We start from the raw sequence: 27,654 nt of genomic DNA, 5'->3' as shown, positions 1-27,654 counted from the left end.
AAATAATACTGCCATTTATTGAGCACTTTGCTAACTTTTCTTAGAAAAGTATCTTATATATAAATTACCATTTGATATTTTACAGTGATCCCATTTGGTAGATACTGTGGTTATTCATGCTTTTTAGACGAGGAAACCAAGATACAGAGAAGTGGTATAACTTGTCCAAGTGGTGTTAATGGCAGGTATCGAAACAAGGCCATCTGTGCTCTGCATTAATACAACTGCCCTGCCCATCTACCCTGCCCTGTTTAATATGACCCGCCTGAAAGGTATCTGTATATTTAACTTAGATACAGACTGTCAGTCACTTAGTGTGAACAATCCTATCATCAGAAGTTAAGTCCTCCACAGATCAGCTGGATCCCACCTGCCAGGGTGGAACTCACAGGACCTTTGGAGCCAGATAGGCTTGGGTCTGAAGCTCAGCCCTCCAACCACCTGTTTTCTTGAGAAAGTAATTAATCTCTCTGAGCCCTAGTTTCTTTCTGAAATAGTAATAGGAAACACAAACAGCACATACAACGGCTCAGACACTATTCTAAGTACGTCACCTTAATGCAACAGTTCTGTGATGTTTCTGTATGGTCACTTTATATATGGGGAAAGTGAGGCAATGGAATTATTTCACCAAGTAATTTGAAGTCAGTGGCAAAGCTACGATTGGAACTCAGTCACTCTAACTCTAAAATCCATGCTATGGTGCCACAGTGTACTGCCTCTGGAGATAATAGGATCAAGGTGTAAAAACCTCTGGTCTGGAGCCAGGCACCCAGTTGGTGAGACTATTCCAAGGTTTAGAAGAAGAGAGTTTAATAGCTCTGGCCACCCACACAAAGAGAAGCACCAATTTGTGGAGAGTGCTGTGATTTTTTGATCTTATACCAAAACTTTCTTATGTTTTTGCCTTTGAACTTTGAGGACCTGCTGGCTGAGCTTTCCTAATTGTGGGGGATTCCTTTAGAGAAGGCGTCTGTTAGCACACACCACATAACTTCTCGGCACCTGCCAGGACTCCTAGGGCTGCAGGTGGGCGGGGATGAGAGGCCTGCGCAGCGCAGCACAGGTGAACACTCCACCCCCCTCGCCGCCTGTGGCCTCCAGCCCAGCTCCCTCCCGCTGCTGGAGCTTCAGTCTTTCCTGTTGACGGTAATTAGAACCTTTCAGCCTCAATTTCTTACGTGAAAAATCCCAATTCACTTGGATTGTCTCCTTGATCCAGTTCACCTGGAGCTATTTAGTTTCTGCAGCTTGTTTGGAGGGGAAAACAAGCTCCTAAGCCTTCACACATTAGGGCTGATAAGATCAAGGTGCTCAGAGTGGTGGGGGTAAGCTGCCTGGATTTGAATTCCAGTTACACTTCACAAGCGTGCACAATCTGAGTTTGTGTGTCTGTGAAGTGGGAATAAAAACAGTGAAGATTCAATGGGGTAACACACATAAAGCCTGAGGAGCACATACAATGGCTCAGACATTATTCTAAGTACTTCACCTTAATGCAACAGTTCTGTGATGTTTCTGTATGGTCACTTTATTATGGGAAAGCGAGGCAATGGAATTAATTCATCAAGTAATTTGAAGTCAATGGCAAAGCTAGGATTGGAACTCAGGCACTCTTAACTCTAAAATCCATGCCACTGTGGTGTGCATGCACAAGCCCCTGGGTTCAATCCCCAGTAACAAAGTTAGCGGGTAGTATTTTCATTATTAAGCCCCTCTAGCTATCAGCCCCCTTCCTTTCTTACCAACTTGGGATCTTGCTCTTTCTGGAAAGATAGTCCCCTTCTTGTCCCCCACACTCTAGGCCTTCCCCTAACCAGGTTATTTCATCTCTAAGCTTCCAAGTCCTTATCTGTGAAATGGGACTTGGGATAATGAGGTCTGCTTCATAAGGTTGCCACAAAGGTTAAGTGCACTCATTCAAGTGCTGAGCACTGTGCTCAAACACTGTTCACTCTCACTACTGTTGTTCCTGCAGCACAAAAGGCTACCAGGAAGGGCCTTTGAAATCTTAGAGCACTAAGAGCCAAAGAGCCCGTCATACACAGCAGCATTTGGAGTTAACACATGCCTGAGTGGGAGCCTGCGAGCTGGGACACTGCTGGCTTGCTCCTGGCTGAAATTCTGCACCTGGAATGCAGGAGACACATGGGGATGCTAGGTGACTGGGTAGAGCAGAAGAGCCTTCAGAAATGAGTTTGTTCAGGCGGCCTGGCAGATAATTTTCAAGGCAAAACACAGGTAGGTGTTTGGGCATTCCCCCCCCCCACGCCCCAGCAAGAAATACCTCCCTGCTCTCCTCTCCTCTACTGTCTTTACCCTCAGGATTTAAAAACAAAAACAAAATAACTCCCATTATTTGGTGGTACTAAATTCTACACATTCTGTACTTTGTAGACAGTTTACTTCATTTCAGTCTTGAAAAGCAGGTATTATCATTCCCATTTTACAGATGAGAAGCTGAGATGGAGAGAGATTAAGCAGTTTGCCCAAGGTTACATACCTGGTAAATTGTAGAGCCAAGATTTGGAGCCTCACCTACGGGGCAGAAAGGGGACTGCACCTATGTGCTCATTAGTGTTTCAGTTTTAGAATTAGTCTCACTGCAGTCCCCACAGATGCAGGAGTGGCTCCTGTTCACCACCAGAATGGCTTTTCCTTGGAGTCCTTTGGTCTTGACATTATCTGGCCACTCCTTAAATAGAATCAGAACTGCGCTTGCTTGCGTGCCCCGCTCTCCTCACTCACTCTCTCTTAAAAGTTGTTTGCTTACTTGCATTTTCATGAATCTCTTTATATGACCACTGTCCTGACTTAATAATTGAGAGAGTCAAGTTCCAGAAGTGTTGGGCAGGGTGTCCTCTGTTGTCAGATTTTCAAGAGCTCTGTGTTGCTTTAGTGTTAGGGTTGGAATCTGGAGTATCCCCCAAAGACTCACATGTTGAAAGCGTGGTCCCCAATGCAGCAATGTTTAGAGGTGAGGCTTTGGAGAAGTGATTGGTTCATGAAGTCTCTGACCTCATCAATGAATTAATCCCTTAATGAATTTATAATCTGAATTGACTTTTGGAATACTGAGGAATCTATAAGAGGTAGAGTCTAGTGGGCCCTTGGGACTATATCTTGTCTTTGGCCCCTCCCTCTGCCTCTGCTTTGTGGCTGCCATGGACTGAGCAGTTTTCCCGTCACACCGTGCCATAGAGTCAGCTGACCATGGGTTGAAACCTCTGAAATCAAGAGCCAAAATAAATCTTTTCTCCTCTAAGTTGATTTTCTCAGGTATTTGTCACAGTGACAAAAATCTGACAAGCACAATTAGATATGAAATGATTTTTATAAATTATTTTGCCCTTTGGAAGTGAATATTTGAAGTGTATTAATTAGAAAACATTAAGAACCAGCCAGACACAGTGGGGCACACCTGTAATCCAGCAACTTGGGAGGCTGAGGCAAGAGGATAAAAAGTTTGAGGGCAATCTCAGTATTTTAGCAAGATCCTGTCTCGGAAAAATAAAAAATAAAAAGAGCTGGAGGTTTAACTCAGTAGTAAAGCACCACTGGGTACCATCCCCAGCACCCAAATAGACACTAGTATTGCTATATGTATAAACATGACTGTAAGACCAATGTGATTCTGCAACCTGTACACTCAGAATAATGAGAAATCATACCCCATTTGATTCAAATGTATGATATGTCAAGATCATTGTACTGTCATGTGTAACTAATTAAAATAAATTTTAAAAAAGGAAAAAAAATTAAAACTAGAGAAAAAAAATCAAGAACCTAAAGAGGGCCAAGACTCTAAAAACTAGGAGGCTGAGATTGATTCCAAGCATTTTTTTATATTAGATAGGGGGATTACTTTCTCTCTCTTTCTCTCACTCACTCATGCATCTTCTCATTTTCTTTCACCCTGTTTATCATATCAAGATTATTTTCCAAGTAATTTGGGGGATAAATGTTAATTCCTGTGAAACACTTTGACCCTGCTCTCAAAAATGGTCTCAGATATATTTGCCAAAGTTTATCCTACAAAATCACTGGTGAGTCGAAGATTTAACTTTCTTTTATTTACTCCCTGACAGAAAGCACTTCCCTCTCCATACAAAGTCCTGGTGAGAATAAAGGGAAATTCATTAGGTTCAATGACTTTTCTCCCTTCCCTCACCTCTCCTGTTCCTCACCCCAAATCCTTGAGACTATGGCTATTACTCCCTCCCTGAAGAACAAGACCTCCTGCTAGGCTGTGCCCGAGGTCAGGCGAACAAGGAGAGGAAAGTGCCCCCTCCACTGTGGCCAGCTGAAGGCCACAAAAGCCATCTTGATCCTTTGACCTATATTGATGCTGAGTCTGTTCCTTTGGTGTCCCTGACTTTGGCAGTGTGGTTAGTTCAACTCTCTGCCCCCACCTTGAATTGAGCTTTGATGAAAAAGTAGTAGGAACCCAGGCCTCTCCCTGGAGATTTGGGGTTTTTGTCTTGGAAAAGCATCAACCAAACTAGCAGGGGCAGGAGATCTGGATTCCTGTGGCTTGGGCTAACTTAGGTCCAAAGAAACCAAGTGCCTGTGATCATCGTCTTCATTCCCCAAATGTAGCCATGCCCTCTGGATTCCCTTCTCACTCATCCTCCCCCAGCGAGGATGGCTTCAGGGTGGATTGCTCTTCTTTGACCATTAGCATGTCCTTCCATATTTGAAAGGCTTTGGTACATGAGAATACTTGCAGATTGCTGTTGCCTGGCTGACCCAAAATCTTTTGGCTTTAGTACATGTAATACCAGAACAACTATAAAGCACCAGCCTATTTTCTCTCCCTTGAGATCCTATAAACCTCTCTGAAATTTGCCTCTTTGGCAAATCTGGACCACAGAGCCTCCTGGCTCCTCTCTCCCCAGCACTGCTTCTGTATATCAGGAATCTTTTGGTTGTCCTGATTGTATTTCTTGGACCTTTGTCTTGGCTTCCTATAATAGGATGACCAGATTTGTGTGCAGAAATCCAAAAGAAGCCAGCCTCCTGTGATCCCAGATGACAGAGTAATAAGGTCTGTGGGTTTCTGTGTGATACTCTTCTCCATATATGCAAGACTGTTTGCCTCGGTCATGCCTCCAGATATTCTGCGGGTGATCTTTGGGCATGCAGTGGTGAATGTTACGGTGCCAGAGAATTTCAACAGATTTAACCAATGACGAATGACTCATTCATCCAAATCTTTATACAAGAGGAAAACCAAACTAGGAAGGCTGAAGAAGTTCCCTATCTTGTTTCCTGTCTTCACCTGACCATTCCTCAAATCAGTAAAAGCTCCTTTGGTCAAAGTGGTTGTAACTGGGTGCCTCCATCCAGGACAAGCTTTGTAGAAATACTAATCTTAAAGTCTCACCCCAGAGGTTAATGGCTACACACTGTAACACTGACTCCCCTTAAAAGAACAGCTCTACCAAGACTGGATCTGTAACCAGGAAATGACCAAGAGAAGGCAGCGACTTGAAATACAGAGACCTAATGTACTTCTCTCTATTTCCATTCCAGATTTGCTGACGATGAAAGAATATCACTGTCTGCTGCAGTTACTGTGCCCGGATTTCCCACTGGAGCTCACTCAGAAAGCAGCCAGGTATGTCTCGGGCTCTTGCAGCCCGCTGAGTCTTCCAGATGAGGGCTTTTTAGAGAAATCTGAACCATGTATGAGTGAAAAAAGTCATTAGGGGAAAAATTGGCATTTGGAGAGTGGTCTATTTGGGGTTTGCCCCAAAACAATACTTTCTTCGTTTCTTAAGGGAAGCCAAATGATCCTTTGTGGTTTCTGTGGGGAGCCTCAGGGTCTGAAGATACAGTTGGAGGATGGTGAAATGAAGAAGAAAAAAAAATCCAAACACAAAACACATGTGCGCACGCGTGTGCACACACACACACATACACACACAAGAGGACATTCTGAGAAAAGAGGGGGCAAGAGTTGGCAGTGACTCATGATGAAGAATGTTGGGGACCGGAAAGGCATGAAGGTGATAAAACTCCAATTGAGGGAAAGACAAATTGAGGGAAGGGTATTATGTATGCCAGAAGAAGGCTTTCAAGATTAGTCCAAAAGCAGGACTTGGCAGACATAGTTAAGAGCCCTCATTTCTATGTTCAGTTTTACTATCATTCACATGTTTTAACCAAATGAAGTAGTTGGACCATGCCTCAGTTAATGTGTACATATTTAACATTAACTAGGGATGCAAATGGAAATATAGTTTTAAAAAAATAAGAGATCTTATTTCTGAAAGATGCCCAGCTTCCCTAAATCATATTGAAGGCATTTACCTCATTATTCCATTTAAATTTGTTTACCTAACTATCTCACTTAATCCTTATAAAAACTGTTACATCGTACTTTACTGAAGAGGAAAATAAGGCTCAAACAGATAAATAACATTGACTAGATTTATTGAAAGCTTGTAAGCAGCAGACGCATGAGTTGGACCCAAGTCTGCCTGAATTCAGAGGCTTTGCTTAGTCCCCACACTCCTGCCTCTGTGTCGTGGCATCATTTCTGCTTTGTCTGGGCCTCTTGAGACCAAAGGTGCATCAGTTGTACTGCACCAAGAATCACCTCACTCCTTCCGAATTGAGCCAGCCAACCCCTCTGCTGACTTGGATGATGGGAAGTCCATTGCTACCAGCAGGAGACACCAGCCTCCCACTGGGGCAGGATGTCCACCGTTCACATGAATTAATTTCGCTGGTCATGTGAGAAACCTGTTTAGTGATCACATATCCAAAATTTTATAGTTTTTTTTTCTTCCCTCTTTATTGTTCAGTGCATACTTATCCCAGTGGCAGCTAGCCATGGGTAAAAGTTCTAGATCATGTTTTATCATTTTTATTTACCTGTATCCAAAGGAAAGGAGATTTGGATTTTTTTTTTTCTTAGCTGAAGAGGGAGGGAGGGAGGGAGGGAGGGAGGAAGGGAGGGAGGGAGGGAGGAAGGAAGGAAGGAAGGAAGGAAGGAAGGAAGGAAGGAAGGAAGGAAGGAAGGAAGGAAGGAGGGAGAAAGAAAAGAGAGGGAGGGAGGGAGGGAGGGAGGGAGGGAGGGATTATCTCTTCTAATTTAAAAGCAAGCAAGTGGAGTTAGCTTCAGGTTTCCATGATGCCCCCTTTGGGTTCAGATCATGTAAAGAAAGATTCAGAATGGGGGCGGGGGTGAATTCAGCATTCTTAAAGACTGGACTGATGGATAAAAGCATGAGCAAGGTGTGGCGACACATTTCTATAGACCCAACAACTCAGGAGAGGCTGGGGCTGGAGGATGGTGAATTCAAGGCCAGTATGGGCAACTTCATAAGACCCTGTCTCAATCAATTTATCATTCAATTAAAAAAAAAAAAAAGCACAACTCTATGTAGAGAATTTTTAAATAAAGAAAAGATCCACACATGTGCATGTGTGTGCTCCAGGAGAGCAGGCAGGATCTAAACCAGTACTGCTCACTGCTGAGATCCTGTCACTTAGCATAGTACCTCAATGCATGCTAGAAGGTGTCTGCTGAATAAGTGAATGTGTGGAAAATGTGTGAATGAATATTCTGTGTCTGTTTTTTTTTTTTTTTTCCAGTGCTGAGGATTGAACCCAGAGCCTCACACACATGCTAGGCAAGTGGTCTACTGCTTACACACATATCCACCCTTGTCTGAAATTTTACATGGTTCTAAGTAACTTTAAGAACAAAAGCCAGCAACTGTATTTTTTTTTGTGGTTGTAGATGGACAGAATGCCTTTATTTTACTTGTTTATTTTTATGCGGTGCTGAGGATCGAACCCAGTGCCTCATGCATGCTAGGCAAGCACTCTACCACTGAGCTACAGCCCCAGCCCCAGCAACTGTATTTTGTATTCAATTATTCACTTGCTTATTTATCAAATATTTCTTTTTTAACAATCTCTTTTTGGGGGGATACTATTTACAAACCATCCACTTGAAGTATAAAATTCAGTGACTTTTAGTTTATTTTTAGAGTTGTACATCCATTAACACAATCAATTTTAGAATATTTTTATTACTATAAAAAGAAATCCTAGGGCTGGGGATGTGGCTCAAGCGGTAGCGCGCTCGCCTGGCATGTGTGTGGCCCGGGTTCGATCCTCAGCACCACATACCAACAAAGATGTTGTGTCCACTGAGAACTAAAAAATAAATATTAAAAATTCTCTCTCTCTCTCTCTCTCTGTCCTCTCTCACTCTCTCTTTAAAAAAAAAAAGAAAAAAAGAAATCCTAGCCAGGTACAAGGTACACAACTATAAAACTCCAGTTACTCAGGAGACTGATACAAAAGGATGGCAAGTCTGAGGCCAGCCTGGAAAACTTACCAAGATCCTGTCTCAAAACAAAACAAAACAAAAAGCTGGGGCTGTATTTCAGGCTGTGATGCCCTGTGTTCACCCCTCAATCCTGCAAAGGAAGGGAGGGAGAGAAGGGGGGATGGGGAAAAGAAGAGAGGAGAAAAGAAGGCAATGTAACCCTTAGCCATTTTTCTCCAACCCCCTGTCCTCCCCAGCGATAGGCAACCACTAATGTACTTTCTCTCTATACAGATTCACCTATTCTGGGCATTTGAAGTAAATAGGATTATAGTATGTGGTCCTTTGCTAGTGGCTTCTTTCACTTGGCATGAAGTTTTCAAAACTCATCCATATTGTAGCATGCGTCAGTACTTCATTTCATCAAATATTTCTGGAGTGCCAATTTTGTGCAAGGAACTACTGTGTACACTGTGGATACAGTCACCAGTGAGACATCATTCCTGCCATTCGTGGAGCAACATTTAATTTAGAAGGGAATCACTTGGGTACCAGTCACTGGCCACCACCTCTTTTGATACATCACTTTGGTTTCTGTCACCTCAGAATATCCACTCTTTCTCTTATTGGAAAGGTAAAAGTGAACTTATGAGAGTGAGTCTTCCATTTGATTATTAACCCCACCAGCTTGGGCTACGCATTTGCCGCATACATCTCTCCAGGCATTTGCAAACCATCTGACATAGGAAAGTAGTGCAAGACTAGGGTATAAATGATAGAGTCTTCTAAAAACCCACAAATTCTTAATAAATTTGAGTGTTACTTGGCATCCTTATTGATACAAAGGGGTTTCTAGCATGGTGCTCCTTTATTTGTGGTGGGAAGCTTATCTGCTGACTTAAAACAACAACAACAACAAAAAAAAACACTTTTTGGTTTGAAGAGGAAGCATTATAGCCAGCTCTGTCAATAGTAGTGTGATGGGATTATGGGTATGCAAGTAGAAATGGCAGAAGGGCCTCAGAAAATCTGCAGGGGACTGGCTGCAAACTTAGAGATGAATTGGGAATCAGGGATCTTTGTTTTCTCCCTGGGTATGAATATCAGGATTATCTTTTCACCCGACATCCTCAATGTCTCTCTTTCCCTACTCCACTTCTGATATCCCAGAAAATGCCATCTGATTGTTTAAGTTATTCTCATTGTGTCCCAAAGGTCAAGATCCAACTTCCCCACACACATGCCCAGGCATCTAACCAGAATCACAAATTGGGGTGGTTAGTCCTGCAAAGCAGTTATTGTTGCTAGAAGAGGAAGTGCCCTCACCCATCCCACTGCCAGGCTTATTTAATCAGAGCCCTGAGGTCTGGGGACAGACTGCAGAAGGAGGCTCCAGTCTGATGATGTGTACGTAAAAGAATGTAATCCACAGGCAGCTGTACACCAGAGCCTGTGCCAGGCATGGTGTCTCCACATGCGCCTGCTTTATGGGCTGGCTATAAGCATCATGGTCAGGCCCAGGGCAGCAGGTGTGAGCTGGAAATATAGAAGGAACAAACAGACTCCACCACGGCAGCCCCAGCCACAGATCCCCTTCACCTCATGTATTCCTGCAACAGTGGGACAGTTAAATAATTGTATCCCCAGATGATCACCACTGCATCTTCATCTCTCCAAGCTGGGAAGCTTTCCTGATGGTTAAGAAAAAGTAATTTAGTTGGGCCTCAGTGTCTTCATTTGTAAAATGAGAATAATAATAGTTGTAATAATTGAAGGAAAATTATGTAATATGCTTAAAAGGGGTCCCTGGCACAAAATAAACTTACAATAAATGTTAGAAGTAGTAGTATTAACCATGACCTACAGGAACACAGGCACCATGATGTTAGAAAGACCTAGTTGTACATTCCACCTGCCTCATCATTAGATGACCTTGAGGATATCTCTTAACTTCTCTGAGTATTGTTTCCATATTTGTAAAATGAGTATAATAGTAATAAAAATAACTATAGGGTATTGGTGAGATTTCAACAACAGAAATACGTCAATTGGTTAGCACATTGCAGACAGTCAATAAATAATAACCATTTGCTATCATAATAATGTTGGTACTATTGTTATTACCAGATTTTTAAAAATAATATTCCTGGGCTCCCAAAGGCAATGCCTTCTGGGACTTTTTCACTTCACAACACTCAGAAAATAAAATATAACAAAAACATTGGGTAAAAACAAGACTGGCTGTGGTTGGCCTGCAGGTTCTGGCCTTCTCCCCAGATGGGCTAAGGGGACCATCACATTTACAAATTATTTGAGATCTAAGTGTCACAGGGTTGGGACATCTTCAAGGATAGAGATTGAAAGCAGTGGTTCTCAAACTGGAGCAGCATCAGAATCACCTGCAGAGCCTGCTAAACCTCACATGCAGCCCATCCCCGGAGCTGAGAGACCTGAGGTGGGGCTCAAGAACTCATACTTCTAAAAAATTCCCAGATGATGCTGATGGTCTGGAAACCACACTTTGAGAACCACTGATTTAAAGTGTTGCCTGCCTGTCTCACTGCATTTTAGAATTGGCTGGATTAAAATGAGTTACATTCCCTTCTCTTTTGTCATCTGAAACACGATTTAACTTCTCCCTCACCAAAGGCCAGCAGCCATGGTGAGTACTACATATTTAGTAGGAAAATCTCTGTTAATCATGATTATGTTATAAATACATGTCTTGAGGCAAGTCTCATAACCATCTAGAGAATCTAGCTTTATGACTCTCCATTGCAGAGTCACTTTTTAGCTGGTCCCTGTGTTGCAAAGCTACAGTATAGTCTAACAGCGAAGGACTCACGTGTTGGAACCAAATATCCCTGGATTCAAATCCCAATTTTTTTACTCACTAGCTTGACTTCTCTAACTCTCAAATTCTTCATCTATAAAATGGAAATGATTGTAGCACCTACTAATGCGGTTGTTTGAAGGATTTAATGATATAATCCATTAAAATACCTGCCATGTAGCCCCTCCCATTACCTATTTTTAAAATTATAATGTTGCGAATGGGGAATGATGTTTCATTCCTATGTGGCCTCCTTGTGCCATGCCCCAGCTTTAGCTTTTTTGGTGTCTCTTTCTGCCTCTATCCATGGTATCCTTCCCTAGCTGTCTGCGCCCGTCACTGTTGTACCACAGGGTCTTTCCCCAATACAGACGATCTTTTCCTTCCCCATTCTTACCAAATGGTTATTGAATTACTTTTTACACGCCATCATTGTACTTTGTGGAGAGGCTATGACAGTGACCAGAAGAGATGTTGTCTCAGCCCTTGTGGAATTTACAATCTAGATAGAGCAGCTGACATTAAATAAATGCAGTATTCAATGCTGTAGGAACATAGACCAGGAGAACCAGCTTAACCTGGAGAATCATGGAGGGCTCTTCCATGAAGAAGAGATGTTTAATATGGGACCTGAGGATTAACAGAGATGAACTTACTTGCCTATGAGATATCCAGACTTACTATGGGATCATAATAATTCAAAAAGTATGGTACTAGAGTAACATAGACAAACAGGCATACTAGATAGGCCAGTATAGATCCACTTATTGATAAAAACTTGATGTAGAGCCAGGTGGGGTGGCACAAGACTATTATCCCGGCTACTTAGGAGGCTGAAGTAGGATGATTGCAAGTTAAAGGCCTGCCTGGGCAACTTAGTGAGACCCTATTTCAAAATTTAAAAAATAAAAATGAAAAGGACTAGGGATTTAGCTCAATGATAAAGGGCCCCTGAGTTTAATCCCCACTACAATAATAATAATAACCACCACCACCTTTATACATAAAATGGTAGTTCTGAAGAACAGTGGGAAAACAGATGATTCAAGAAGTGATGAAGGAGAAAATGGTTAGCCACATAAAAGAAAATTAAATTAGATCCCTACTTTGTTCCACACTCAGAAGTCAACTTCGCATAGATCACAGACCTATGAAATGTGAATGCAAAACTATAATCCCATAAAGAGAATAAAAGAAAATATTTTTATGGTTACCAGATAGCAAAAGAATTTTATTTTTTCAGTATGAGGTACTGAACCCAGGAGTACTCTACCATTGAGCCACACCCCCAATCCTTTTTATTTATTTTGAACCAAGATCTCACTAAACTGCTGAGGCTGGCCTTGAATTTAGGATCCTCCTTCCTTGCTGGAATTACAGGCGTCCATCACTGTGCACTGTGGCTTTTTGTAGCTTATTTGGTTTAAGAACTCTTTTGCTATTTGAGCTGGGCATGATGGCACATGCCTGTAACATCAGTGACTCAGGAGGTTAAGGCAGGAGGATCACAAGTTCAAGGGCAGCTTTAGCAATTTAGCAAAGCCCTAAGCAACTTAGCAAGACTCTATCTCAAAATAAAAATTAGAAAGAAAAAAAAAAATGGGGCTGGGGGTGTGGCTCAAATGGTAGCGTGCTCATCTGGCATGCGTGAGGCACTGGGTTCAATCCTCAGCACCACATAAAAATAAAATAAAGATATTTTTTAAAATCTTTAAAAAGAAAAGAAAAAATTAAAAAATGGACTGGGGATGTAGCTCAGTAGTAAAGCACCATAGGTTCACTCCCCCTTGCCCCCACCAAGAAAAGATACAAAAAGCCCACACGGAAAGCATGACATAATTGACTGCAATCTTCTGAGTGAAGATCGCATTCCTTCACTCAGTCATCAGTGCTCATGGAGAATGCCTGCCACTTGCCCAGCACTCTTCCAGGTGCTGAGGAGGGAGCTGTGAACATGGTGTGGATACCCTAGAGAGGAGAAATGCCAGCTAGGAGGCAGGAATTCCATAATGACAAGTCAAAACCCGGCCACAGGAGTGAAGATGTCAAACCCTAACCCCTGGATGACCAGGAATTAAGAATTTAAATGTTTTGTTCTACATAAAATACCATAAGGAAAGTTGAAAAACAAACCAAGACTATAGAAGGATATTTATCGAGTATGTTTCCAAGAATTTTGTTTTTGTGCAGGGCTGGGAATTGAACCCAGGTCCTCATGCTTGCCAGGCAAGCACTCTGCCACTGAGCTCCACCCTAAGCCCATCTTCTGGAATTTTTTAGTCTCAAGAGATTGGTCTCTTGAAATTTTTAGTCTGAAGAATTTTTCTTGTAAAGAATTCCTACAAGGGGCTGGGGCTGGGGCTCAGTGGTGGAGCATTCGCCTAGCACGTGCGAGGCCCTGGGTTCAATCCTCAGCATTACATAAAAATAAATAAAATAAAGGTATTGTGTCCAATGCCAACTACAACTAAAAAAATAAATATTAAAAAAAAAAAGGATTCCTACAAGCCAAGCCAGGCATGGTAGCACACACCTAATCCAGCAGCTCTAAGCAACTGCCTCAGGAGACTGAGGCAGGAGGATCACAGGTTCCAAGCCAACCTCAGCAACTTAGCAAGGATATAAGAAAACTATTGAGACCCTGTCTATCTCAATTTTTTTTTAAAGGGCTGGGGATGTTGCCCATGGTTAAAGCACCCTTAATTTCAATCCCTGGTACAAAAAAAAAAAAAAAAAAAAAACCCTGCATGCCAACAAGAAAAAGATGAAGAACCCCACTAAAAAGATAGTGTAAAGACATCGACAGGCACAGAAGAACATTAATAAAAATTGGGGCATATTTTCATGCCCCAGTTAACTAGTATAAATAACTGCCAATTAAATTGAGATATATTTCACACCTATCAATTTGGCAGAAATTTTAAAGTCTGGTAAGCACCGTGGACACCTGTGATCCCAGTGGCTGGGGAGGCTGAGACAGGAGGATCACTAGTTCAAAGCCAGTATCAGCAACAAGGAGGTGCTGGACAACTCAGTGAGACCCTGTCTCTAAATAAAATACAAAATAGAGCTAGAGATGTGGCTCAGTGGTTGAGTGCCCCTGAGTTCAATCCCTGGTACCAAAAAAAAAAAAAAAAAAAAAAAAAAAGCCTGATGATACAAGTATTGGTGAGGTTATAGAACTGTGGGAGCTCTCAAAACTATGAATGGGGGCTGGGGTTGTGGCTCAGCAGTAGAGCGCTTGCCTAGCACGTTCGAGGCTCTGGGTTCGATCCTCAGCACCACATAAAAATAAACGAAATAAAACTATTGTGTCCAACTAAAAAATAAATATTTTTTTTTAAAACTATGAATGGGAGTGTAAATTAGTATGCTCACTTTGAGACAATTTGGACAAATCTAAAAAAGTTCAAGAGGTGTACCTGGGTATAAGGAAATGTACAGCATTGTTTCTAATAGCTCCCACTGGAACAACTGTGTGTCTCTAGAGAAAGAAAGGAGGTATGGTGTCCTCACACTCACTCATGGAGTTCTATTCAGCAGTTAATCAATCTCTCTCCCTTTCCCTCTCTCTTTCTCCCTCTCCCTCTCTCTCCCTCTCCCTCTCCATCTCATCAACATTGATAAATCTTAAAATCTGAAGTTACAGAATAACACATAGAGTTTGAAAAACAAGCAAAGCAAAACTATATAACGTTTTAAGAATTTAGGCTGGGATTGTGGCTCAGTGGTAAAGTGCCCACCTAGCATGCATAAGGCACTGGGTTCAATCCTCAACACCACATAAAAATAAAATAAATATATTGTATCCACCTAAAACTAAAAAACAAATATTGAAAAAAAGAATATATGGCTGGGTGCAGTGTCATATGCTTGTAATCCCAGTGGCTGTGGAGGCTGAGGCAAGAGGATTGCAAGTTCAAAGCCAGCCTCAGCAACTTAGTGAGGCCCCAAGCAACTCAGCAAGACCCTGTCTCTAAGTAAAATATTAAAAAGGGCTAGGGATGTGGCTCTTGGTAAAGCACCCCTGGGTTCAATCCCTGGTACCACCAAAAAAAAAAAAAGAATATAGACATTTGTATGAGTTGAGTTACTATAGTATAAAAACACAAAGAAGAATGCTAAACCTCCAACCCATAAATCCTGCTGGTCCTGGAAAAGAATTGGGATGAGGGAGGGTTATGCAGGGGTTGAATGGCATCTTTAATATTTTACAAAACTTTTAAAAATTGAAGCAAGGAAGGTAAAGTCTTAGGTTTAGTAGAACTGGCTACTGGCAATACAGGTGTTATGTTTTTCTCTATAATCGTCTGAGATTTTAAATACTTCACGTAAACCAAAAAGGATGGGTAGGATTGAGGTGGAGAGCATTGAGAGGAATAGCATTCTGGAGAAAGTGAGTATCATGATGGAAAAGCACCGGACTTTCACCAATGATGCCTTCAAGGAACTGGGAGGCCAGTAGGCCTGGATTTAGAGGCCTTCAGGGGCAGAAGGAGGAAGGGAGGGCCTTCCAGGCCACACCTTGGTCTAGGTCTTTATCCTGCCAAGACCTGCCTAGCAATTGCCCAGCTATCAGTTTTCTTGGGAGGCTCCAGAACAATGAGGGTCTGCAGGGAAGCTGCAGCATCAGGCCTTGAGCCTCCAGCCCTTCTTCAAAAACCGAGGGCAGGAGCAGGTACGGAGACCCCCGCAGGAAGGTTTATCACCGCCTGGGATCTCAGAGCCCATTTTTTCTTACTAGGTGCAGCTCCAAGTGGTCTGGGACCTGTGGTCAGAGGCACAGAGGCCTGAATTTGAATTACAGCTCTCTTGCTTCTAGCTTATAATGTTAGTCAAATTTCTTTGCCCCGCTGGGCTACTCTTTCTAGCAAAGACAGTCACTGAGCTTATCTCACAGGATTAATGAGATGAAAATGAACTTGGGAATATGTAGTGCCGACAGAGTAAACCCCTAATGAATATTAACCATTATCATCATCATTAACAGTGCCCACACCCTGTGGCAGGTTTCTTAGGCCTGAGAAGGCAGTTGGGGTTTGGTGTGCACTGGAGGCACAGGCTAGAGTCGGGGAGAGCAATGACCTGGACATCCTGTGCCATCTGAGCCTGAACTGGAGTGAGGCAGTTTGTGCAGCACCCACATGCTTCTGATGCAGTGAGGAAGAGGGGCAGCCCTCAGCAAGTGTCCTGAACCTTCATGGCAGCCTGTTCATCCCACCTGGGAAGGCAACCCCAGGTGGTCTCATCACTGCCCCTCTCATGGCCCTGACAGTAAAAGAGATTGCAGAGGTGCACCACCAGCTCCAAAATGGGGACACACTTCAGCTACTCCCATGAAGGACACTAGTCTTTCTCCCAAAAGAAGTTCAGTCATGAATAGTGGCTCTTCTTTCTGACCTGGCTGCTGACTGGTTTCCCCCCAAAGTGGACTTGAAACTAAATAGCTAGCTTCCGCCTGAGACCTCTGCCTGGATAGGAGCTGGCAGCACTGACTTCCTCTGAGCTGTTTTTATTTGCTCTTTGGGGCTCTTTGTGCACGTTAAATCAGGTAAAATGTACTTCCTGATGGTAACTAACACTCACCTTGAGTGCCTGTTGTACACTAAGCAAAGGGCATCATTACATTGATAGTTCTTTAGAGTCCCATGGAATAGGAACTAGAATTATCTCCTCCTTACAGATGAGGAAACTGTGGCACAAAAAGAAAAGGTAATTTCACAGGTGAGTGGTAGAACTAGGACTTGATCTCAGGTTCAGCTAATCTAAAACTTCAGAAAAAAAAGTGCAGCTCATGCCACTAGACCAGGGAGGCTGACCCTCAGGGGTGAAGAGGAAGTTGGCAAGTCAGTAGGTTCCGGGTGGAAGCTATTGCTTCCTTGGCACCCACTTACCTCCCAGCCGGCCAGCGCATCCCAGCTGTTGGAAGTCAGCAAGGGAGAGAGTGGCCAGACCCCTTAGGACTAGCTCAGACCCTGCCAAGAGCTCTTTCTTCATTCCAGTTGCCTGCCCTGGACTCCACCCTACACATGGTTCTGCTTAGAGCCAGCCTGAACCCAAATGCCTTCATTACTCCCCCAGAGGCCCTCTCTTGAGCCCTGGGGCATGGCCTGCAAGGAGCCCTCCATGATCCAATAGATCTGTACAGACTCTTGTTGGCAGCAGCTCCCTGCTGGCGCCACTTCAAAGCAGGGGCGTCAGGCTCCTCCAGGTGTCAGAGGCAGCTGGCATGTTAGCAAAAGGCCTCTGGCAGGAAGGGTTATTGAGCCAACTGCCTTCCACTGGAAAACAGCACATGTGGATGACCTGTCTCTGAGAAGATTCCTTCTTGAGCCCCCTGAGGGTGGTGGTGTGGGTAATGAGGAGTTTTGAGTTCAGCCTGAAAGAGCTGTCTGTGGAGATGGACAACCTTTGACCTGAGGTTGTCCCTGTTACAGAAGACAAAGATGCGCCAGTAGCTTCCTGCCTGCATTTCCCCCACAATTTGGCTAGGATTTCCAAGCAAGATGCAGATGCCCAGAACTTCCATGGGTCAGAGTATTTGTTTGGAGATGGATAGTGAAACAAATGGTGTTTTTTAAAAACACCTTTATGTAAGTCTTTCAGCATCTGCTGCAGTCACAGCCTCTGAACAGCCAACTTTCCCCCACCTGAACCAGCACTGGCGGTTCTGGTCCACTCTGCCAGGACTGGAGCAAACAATCTGGGATATATGAGCCTTTCAGCTTCTGCATGAACTTCTCCAGCAACAAGCAGCTCACTCTTCACAAAGCAGCCACAATCCTGAACCTGGGAAGCTTGAAAAAGTCTTCTAGAGCCAAACTCAATATCCCTGTGATATCTTCCTCAGAGGGGCCCTCCAAGAATTGGGTTAGTGGGCACAATGGTGCATGCCTCTAATCCCAGCAACTCAGGAGGCTGAGGCAGGAGGCTAGCAAGTTCAAGACCAGCCTCCACAACTTAGTGAGACCCTTAGCCACTTAACAAGACCTTGTCTAGAAACAAAAAAGGATTGTGGATGTAGCTCAGCAGTAGAACCCTCCTGGGTTTAATCCCCAGTACCAAAAAAAAAAAACAAAAAAAGAGTTGGGTCTCAGCCCTCACTTCCTCTGAGCCTTCTCTGCTAAGCCAAAGGATCTAAACACAGACATTTGTCTGATGTCATAGTTTTTAGACTCTGAACCCTCTGACCCCCTTTTCCATGACTCTAGTTTATCTTCCTAAATGGACTGTCCAGAACTGAATGTAGTGTCAGGGTGTCATCTAGCCAGGGGAAAATAAAAGGGTAGCAGTAGTGTAAACTTTCTTACTTGTTCATGAATTTAACAGATATTTACTGAGTGCTTGTTCTGTGCCAGGCAACATGCTGGACCCCAGAGTCAAGCAATGAGCAGGGAGACAGAGTTGTCACTTGGTGGAACTTACAGTCCTGGGGCAAAGACAGGTAATGAGGAGTTTTGAGTTCAGCCTGAAAGAGCTGTCTGTGGAGAACTGCGGAAAGAAGCCTGCGGTAGGGAGGGGGCCCGACGCAGTCTGGCAGGTGGTTTCTTCTCTCACTTCAAGCTGTGCAGGCAGGAGTAAGGTGGGGCAGGGGTGGAGCATTGTAGGAGAGGAACAGCTGGTGCGGGACCTGGGGAAGGAGGCCTGGGGAGGACTGTAGGATGAACGCGGCTAGAGCAGCTGACATTTGATGAAGGATGCTCCCGGGGGCCCCCAAGTCGTGAGAGCTAAGGGGAGATGGATGGATCGGGTAAGCTTATAAACCAGGGCAAGAATGGGGGACTGTGTGCTGAGGACAGTCAGAAGCCTGTGAAGGATTTTAGGCAGCAATGGTAAAATGGTCAAGTTTGCATTGAGTACCAACCACAGTGTGGATCCCCAACCAGAAGGCAAGTAACTGCAGGGAAACTGGGCAGGAAGTTGCGTCATCAGCAGGAAGAAGGAGGTGGAGGCCAGCTGGGAGGTGGTAGCTACAGAAGTGGAGAGCTGACTGAAGAGAACTTTCAGCCATAGGATTGACAGGATTTGGCGATTAATTGATTGATTGACTGGGAGGGAGAGAGGGAGTTTCCAGGATGTCTAGGGTGCCTCCCAAGTTTCTGGCTGAGAGAACTAGTAGGTGTTGTTGCTGTAGGAAAACCAAGAATCCCATTGGCTTTGTGGCACCCAGTATCACTGTTGGCAGTGGAGAAAACTCCTCAGACCTTTTCACACAAATCCCAGCCACATGACCCTTAGAAAGAAGGCCCCTGCTTCTGTTTCCCTTGACATGCCCACTGTCCCTGCCAACCAATAGAAGTTTCAGACAAGCAAGCAGCCAGGACAGGAGCAGCGCACACCAGGGCCACCCTGGCCCCACCAAGACTCGCCTTATCATAGGGCCCATCTTCAAAGAGGGGCTAGTCTCTCTTTCTTGTCACTGCCTCCAGAGGTGGCAACCATAATGGCCACCCCTCAGACCTTTTGTGAAACCCAAAAGACCAAGAAGTTCATCTGGCACAAGTCTGACCAATATGTCAAAATTAAGTGTAACTCCCAGGCGCCGTGGCGCTCGCCTGTAATCCCAGCAGCTCGGAGGCTGAGGCAGAAGGATGGTGATTTCAAAGCCCGCCTCAGCAAAAAGCAAGGCACTAAGCAACTCAGTGAGACCCTGTCTGTAAATGAAATACAAAATATGGCTGGAGATGTGGCTCAGTGGTTGAGTGCCCCTGAGTTCAATTCCTGATATCTAAAAAAAAAAAAAAAAATTAAGCATAACTGCCTGGAACCCAGAGGTATCAACTGCAGAGTGCAGAGGAGACTCAAGGGTCAGATCTTGATGCCCAGCATTGGTTACAGGAGCAATGAGAAAAACAAGCACATGTTGCCCAGTGCCTTCCAGAAAAGTCAAGGAGTTGGAAGCGCTGCTGATGTGCCACAAATCTTACTATGCTGCACTTGCTCACAGTGTTTCTTCCAAGAAGGGCAAAGTCATCCTAGAAACAGCAGCCCATCAGAGCAGAGTGTCAGTGCCAGGCTGCACCAGGAAGAAAATGAGTCGATAGCTCCTGTGTTTAAATAAAATCATAAACACTAAACACAAAGAAACAAACAAAAACAGGGGGAGGTAAGCTTAATCTTAAAATCAAGGACAGCACCTGACAGAAAGCTCTGCCTGTTCTGCGGCTGGAAGGATGCACACAGTTTTGCCCCGTGTGGGCTAGGGAGGATGCGCTCCTCTTTGTTGAGCAGGGTGTGTTATAGTCCAACCTGTGGCTGAAAGAGGAAGATGCCCGTGGCGATCTTCTTCAAAGCCTCAGTGATAGGACCTGTCTCGGAAGCATGCTGATGAATGGGGATTACAAAGGGAGGTGACGTCTAGAATTTGTAGTGATGGCTGCACAATTTTTTGAAATACTAAAACTTTGAATAGCACTAAAATTATACATTTTCAAAGGGTGAATTTTATTACATTTTAATTGCATCACAAATTAATTCCATCACAAATGAATAAATAAAAAGGCAAATAATAAATGGAGGTAAGGGGCTAGGGTTGTGGCTCAGTGGTAGAGCGCTTGCCTAGCATGCCTGAGGTGCTGAGTACCATCCTCAGCACCATATAAATGTAAAATAAAGATATTATGTCCACTTAAGAAAAACTAAAAAATAAATATAAAAAAATAAGTGGCAGTAATGGCTATAAACAGGAGCAACTGGGTTCCAGGTTAATGATAAAGGAGAAGCATGTATCAATTTCAAAGGCTTCAGAGTCTCCCTCCTGTTTTCCTGAAGGGTTTGCTCTCAGCCTGATGCAGTTCTGAAATCATTAGCTTTGGGCCATTGGGGTGCTGGGTGTGGGGCAGGAATTTCTCTGGCTTCTCTTCTCCTGAGATGCTCCTCCCTGAGCATCCTGGGAGTGCTCCCTTTTCCTCTGTGGTTTGGGTGCCTTTATTCCATCACCTTCTACCTCGCTGCCCTCTACTTCTCTCTCCCCATCCAGATGTCATAACTGGGCTCAGTGTCCTCTATCTTCCTTTTGCCTGCCCTGGTTTTCCTTAGGTTATAAGAGATGGGTAACTACTTGCTTGGCCTGTGTAATCCCATGAGCCACTGATGGAGGGACCAGAGTGCCCTCCTGTGGCCCTCGGCAGCATTGCTACCCTTTAGCCTGTATTTTTTTGGAGGTGGCTTTTTTCCTCCCCAAGAAGCACATAAGAAACAGTTAAAGCCCTTAGATCTGGATGAGAAAAAAAAGAAGGAACATAAATTATCCACAGGAGCTAAGAGATAAAATTTCAGTGTTTCTATTCTGCTTTTCTTCGTTTTTAAGAGGTGGTGTGACTCATTGACAGTACCCAACTATGGAGTCGTGTAAACTCATCAGCCATGTGGAACTTTGGCAAACTGACTACTTTGCCACTTAGACTCTTCACCTGTAAATGGAGTTAATAACAAGAACAACCTGATAGGATATCTTGGATACAATTTAGTTAATGTAGCTAAATACCTTCTACAGTGCCTGCCTAAAGTAGGGCACTCAGTAAATGGTGCCTGTTTCTATTATCATACTTACAACTAAAGACTAGCTAGGAAACTTTTTCTCTCTTCAGGGAGATCTGAAGCCAAGTCCAGCTGACTTGCCCAACTCTAGCAGGGACACCACTCACACTGTGTTTGAAAAAGCCGCTTCCCTGAGAGGCGAGCAATGCTGGCTCTATGGAGCTGATCTAGCTGCCAGTTTGAGGGCCCTCTGACAGGGAAATGGAGAATTAGAAAAATACAGTCAAGCAGTTTTTAAAAAAGAAAACATAAAGCCAGAAGGGCACAGTCAGAAACAGATTGGGGGCCCAGCTCCACTCCAGTAGAGGAGTTTGGCACCCTGCCTGGCACACGGATGGAGCCCAGCAAGTGCTAATTTCCTTCTCTTCCTGTCCCCCGTCAGATGTGACCCTGAGCAGAGTATGAACATGGCCTGGTCTGATCCTTTTACTAGTCAAATGGTTTTCTTCCTGTGAGGTGGGTGCTCAGTGGAGGAACTAGAGTCAGGGGGAAAACAAGAGGTGGTCAGCTTATGAGAACAGACAGCAAGGGGCGGTGCCCATGAGCACACGCTAAAGCAGGGAGAGGGGGAGCAGCCTCCACTGCACCCCAAGAAGGGATGTGTTCTCTGACCCTCTCAAGTGCAGCCCCCAATAGCTCTTTGCCCTCTCTTCTGCCATCTGTGTCCCAGGGTGGAGGTGCCTGTTGCTGTTCTGGCTGTTTGGTAGCTTATTAAATCTTAGTACCACTTGCCAAGACCCCTTGAAACCTCTCGGCTGTTCTTTTTGCCTTTTCTGATCAGCTGTATTTATTCTGAACTAAATGGTCCTCACTGCAGAATGAAAGGATTTACTGCTTAAGTATATGAAAAGAAATCCTGGCTGCATTACAGCTGACCCTCTTCTTGCGGCCCACCCCCACCTTTCTGCCCAGGCTCCATCTGCTGGCTGGTGCCACTGAGACTGAACTGGGAACCCACTCTTGGTGCAATACAGTCAGCTCAGTTTGGTGGCAGAGTCCAATTGATGGAGAAAAAGTGAGGTGACTGGGAGGAGCTTGCTTTTGGGAGCCCTCTCCCAAGTGGCCTATGGAGACCCCTTCGAGTTCTCTCACGCTCACACACACTCTGTCTCACAGCTGTCTCTCTCTCCCTTCAGGATCGTGCTCATGGACGATGCCATGGACTGCTTGATGTCTTTTTCAGATTTCCTTTTTGCCTTCCAGATCCAGTTTTACTACTCAGGTGAGAGTGTTCCAGGTCCCATGTGGCTCCTGTCTAAGCCATGGCTCCCTTTCCCACCCCGTCGTTCTTTCCATCTGTGTGCCTGGCACACGTTTCCTTCCCCACTTCCTCTGGGGGTGTGCTGCACCAAGGGCGCTAACAGGATGTCTAATCCACACTGGTGATCACCAGATTCAGTCTGCAGAGCCTACTTCTTGAAGACATTGAAAACCACACTGCTTCCAGCCAGCAGCACAACAAATCTGTTTTAAGTGATAACAACATTAATAGCATCCACTCCTTACTGAATGCTTATTATGTCTCAGGCATAGCCCTGAGAACTTTAATCTTCAACACCCTGATAGGTCCTTTAAGAGATAAGCTTACAGAGGTAAGTAGCCAAAGTCACACAGCTAATAAGTGGTGCAGCCCAGACTTGAACAGAGGCAGGCTGTAAATCCTGAGCTCTGAGCCACTGCCTTGGCCCTTGGGCACATGTGTGGACACACATCCTACCACTCTCATAGCTTTAAATAAGCACACAGCGGTTCTATCTCACAAATCACTCTGCTCCCCAACTCACACCAGCCACGCCCTTAAATCCCTTCTGGAATCAGGTGGCATAAAAATAGATGAATAATTACAAATGTATATATAAGCAACATCAAATGGAATGTGGGGTTTAGAAATTGCTGACTGTGTCCACAAACAAACTTGTTTAAAACAGGCTCTTCCAGTAAATAGAAGGCTGTCCTTGGAGCTTGGAGATGGCCGTCCTGCCAACTGGTGGCCCCAGCCAGCCCTGGACTCAGGCGCCACATTCTGTTTACTTGATGGCAGCCCAAGGGCTATTCAGGCAGGGGCTGAAGCCTGGGGTCTTGCCACCTGCTCCTAGCAGCACCAGGCAACTATTTCCAATTTCTCTAAAGCTCTTGGGTCCCAGAGAAGGAGCAGCCATGTTTGGGAAAACCATTTCCCCTCACTGCCTTCGGGGCCCTCCTCTCACAGCACTCCCAGAAGGACAGGGCAGCCCACTTGGGTCTCTAGCATCCTGACCCTGCAGAGCTGTGTGTGAGTGACAAGATGGGCTGCAAGTCACTGATTGCTAACAATGACTCAACTATAAAAACCTGAAAACAATTTCAAGCAGTTACTAGGTTAGTGAGTTGGAGGCTTCTCATTCTTCACTGGGATTCCAGCATGCTTTCTTAGAAGAGGCAGGTGGCCTCACAAGATAGGGCTTACCATTGTTTCAAAACAGTTCTTCTAACGTTTAATATGTGCCAGCCACAGTGCTAAATGCTGGAACAGGGAAGAAATAAGGCATGACTCCTGCCTTGAAACAAGGTCTTTACATTCCAGCAAGGAGACAGGTTAACCAAAGTAACTGCACTGAAAACTTGTCATTGGATAAGTGCTAGCAAAAAAAGTATAGGGTGCTATGAAAGTACGCAGTGGGGATCTTGCCTAGTCTGGGAACAACTGCCCATAGGGTAGGACCTCTGAGCTCTGGAGGGTGGCAATCAAACCCTGTGCTGGGACGCTCTGCTCTTGCGGCGCCATGCACTGCACATGGAGGCTGGGGTGACGCTGTCAGCAGAGAAGGGAGGACACAGTGAAAGGACCAAATATGTCCTCCCTGAAATGAACTGTGTCTTCCTACCCCCATGGCACCAGAATTCCTGGACAGCGTGGCTGCCATCTATCAGGACCTGCTGTCAGGCAAGAACCCCAATACCGTGATTGTGCCAACATCATTCAGTGGGCAGCACCGCCAGCGACCTGCCTTGGGCGAGGCTGGCATGCTGGAGGGAGTGGAGGCGTCGCTGTTCTACCAGTGCCTGGAAAACCTGTGTGACCGGCACAAGTACAGGTGGGAAATGGGGCTGCTGGCCTGGGAACAGGTCTCTGATGGGATGTTCTGATTGGCCCAGGGCTTCTATGGCCCTTGATGGTCATGATATAAATCATAACAGGGCCATTTGCCCTGAAACCAGGTTATAACTAAAAAGCCTTCCCCATGGCTCACGTAGAAGGGATATTTTTCACTTAGGCAAGACCAACCATAGCTGACCAACTTGCCAAGAGACAGACTGGCCTTGATCTCTTAAGAAGGAAAGAGCATTCACTGTTCCTAACTTCTTCCCACAGAAAGGGGAGGTTAAACTGTCCCGTGTGGTGCAAAGTCCCAGGAGAGAAACTGCAGTCAGTTTTGGTCTCTTCCTAGAACTGGCTGTCACCAGTAGCAATTTCCTCCTCCTGCCCTCCTTTACCCCTCTGTAAAAATCCCTGTGAACACACCAGCCCTTCCTTCCTTGCTCCTAAAGAACTGCCATGTTCCTCCTGGGCCTTAGGGGCCCCCCAACAGGTCTCTGGGTCTTGACTTTGATATCCTTCTAAGCCCAAAGGTATGGATGAAAAGATGGCACTCCATCTGTATTCTCCCTTCTAGCTGCCCACCCCCAGCACTCGTCAAAGAGGTCCTAAGCAACGTCCAGAGACTGACCTTCTATGGATTTCTTGTGGCCCTCTCGAAGCACCATGGAATCAACCAGGCCCTAGGTAAGCCAGTGCTAACTGCCAGCACCTTTCCCCACAATTCAGTTAGCCTCCTGGGCAGCCATGGCCCCATGGGGATAGGCAGTATCTTAACCTGCTTTGACTTCGCAGGGCCAGCCTCTGGGTCCTAGGGAGCCGGAGTATGCTCCACACAAGACCACCTTCATAGGCCTCTCACACTGCGGAGCAAGGGACAGCCTTCCTGCCTCTAAGGGAGCAGACTCTCCATGGCAAAGGCATGCCCAGCCCCTCCCTGTAGATTCCCCAGTTCTGCTTGAGGGAGTGGACTGCTGGTTTTTGACACAGGGCTATTGACTCAGTGGCTCTGGAGATTTCATATCATAAATGTCTGAATCCCATTTAGAAATAGGGCAGAGGTGTGACTGGGAGGCCTGTTTTCCCAGTGGGGAGGAAAAAATCTGATTAATCTGAAAGGAGAAAAAAGAAAAGCGGGGGGAGTCTGCACTGGCTCAGCTTTCCTCCTGTCACTGCGTTGGTTTCCTCCACCCACCCCACTCTCCCCTGCCCTCAGCTACTGCTCCCCAGGGGAAGAGCCAGCAAGCCACTTAAGGGTTCCTATTTGGGTCTCCTCAAGAAATCCTCCTCATGTGCTGGGATCCAGGTTCCTGAGTCTCAAAGAAGGAAGTTTTGTCAGTTGAAGGAGGACGCTGGGGGGGGGGGGCAAAAGTTGACATTCACTTAATGCCCATCACAGTGCTGCTCAACGGGCGGTGTCCACAGCATATCCCCTGCCAGGGGCTCTCTGGGAGACACGTGGGTGCTAACCCCATGCTAACTCTCCATGTGGCCACCTGGCAGTCTGGTTATTTTGAATCGGGGACCCTTCAATTGAGTGAGGTTGGTAGCCAAGGTCAGCAGCAGGACTAGGACTAGAAAGAAGGCAGTCATAAATTGAGAGAGGGGGCTGGGGATAGAGCTCAGTTGGTAGAGTGCTTGCCTCACATGCACAAGGCCCTGGGTTCAATCCCCAGCACCACATTAAAAATAAATAAATTGAGAGGGAAGGGAGCAGAGCGGGTATTTGCTAGGTGTCCTTTCCACTCCTAGGTCACTGCCCATCTTCCCTTCCTTTCCACCAGTGGCAGCTGCTAGGAAGGAAAAGGAAAAGCTCATCAGTCACGGATCCTGGTTGTGACCCATCACTGTTCCTAAGGACACTTACACAACTTTTACTGGGCATTAATGTTGACTAGAGTTAAAGACAGAACGAAGAATATAGTCTCTGCCCTCGCTTGCGTCTCCAGGGTAGGAGCTAGAAAGCTAGAAATATCTTGGTTGAAGCCAGTAGTGGAGAGCCCCCACCACCACAGGGCACCACCCAAAAATGAGAGGGTTCCATGGGATATAGTTTGAAAACCACTAACTTAGAGCAAAGGGAGCCAAGAGGCATCATCTGGAAAAGATTTGGAAAATTCGGAAACTGAATTAGTGCCAGATTGTATCTTTCTGGAGACCAGCTTTTTTTTTTTTTTTTTTTTTATTTGGTGATGCTGGGGATTGAACCCAGGACCTTGTGCAGCATCCCAGGCAAGCACTCTACCAACTGAGTTATGTCCCCAGCTGCCAAGACCAGCATTCTTGACTAGGTTCTAAACTACCAATGAGGTCTTTTCCTTCAACGATTTGCTAGTGAGAATCTTCCTGCCTGCAAACTTCAGCTTCACCTTCGCACTTGAGTAAAGAACTCCTGGGAGCATCTAAAACTCTCTCCTCTCACCTTTCCCCAATACCAAAGAGTTAACCCCTCTTAGTTTGTAGCTAAGGAAACCAGCAGAGACTGGAGATGGGAGAGATCTCAGGATGGGATGGATCATCTCTTGGATAGAGTCAGCATTTTTTGCTGTCTCCAAAATGGAATACTTGGGGACATAAAATTGGGTGATTTCTGACCTTTGGAGTTAGCCTGGGTCATATACCTTTCAGTCCAGTACCTGGGTCCTTAGGGAGTAAACCCTTAGCACCAGCTCACTAGCCACTGTCTCTTGGAAGCAGATCATCCTATTTAGAGATGTCTCCCTGGCTGTTGTGTTTGCTCCAAATAAGGGATGGAGGGCACAGGGGTTCATTAAATTTACCAAGTGGCACCCTTTCTGTAGCAGTCCCCAGGTCTTTTAGGTCAGTTCTCCCAGGGTCAGCAGAATAGGCACACATGAAGGTGAGGGACATGGAAGCATCTGCTGCCTGGCCAACAGACCTTCAATTTGTCTTGTT

General features: G+C 45.1%; 1 protein-coding gene across 1 annotated transcript in view; it reads left to right on the top strand.

Annotated features, from left to right (window-relative positions):
* Cstpp1 (centriolar satellite-associated tubulin polyglutamylase complex regulator 1) overlaps positions 1 to 27,654 on the top strand; it is a 193,828-nt gene that overhangs the window by 163,368 nt on the left and 2,806 nt on the right. The window contains exons 4-7 of the mRNA XM_026399062.2: positions 5,536 to 5,620; positions 22,799 to 22,884; positions 24,541 to 24,736; positions 25,316 to 25,425. Coding sequence (XP_026254847.1) covers positions 5,536 to 5,620; positions 22,799 to 22,884; positions 24,541 to 24,736; positions 25,316 to 25,425 — 477 coding nt within the window. The remainder of the gene's footprint in view (positions 1 to 5,535; positions 5,621 to 22,798; positions 22,885 to 24,540; positions 24,737 to 25,315; positions 25,426 to 27,654) is intronic.

The sequence above is a fragment of the Urocitellus parryii genome, chromosome 4 (assembly GCF_045843805.1).
Source record: "Urocitellus parryii isolate mUroPar1 chromosome 4, mUroPar1.hap1, whole genome shotgun sequence".
In the NCBI taxonomy this organism is placed as follows: Eukaryota; Metazoa; Chordata; class Mammalia; order Rodentia; family Sciuridae; genus Urocitellus; species Urocitellus parryii.
The sequence above is the reverse complement of the archived record's forward strand: the minus strand, read 5'-3'. Positions and strand labels throughout refer to the sequence as shown.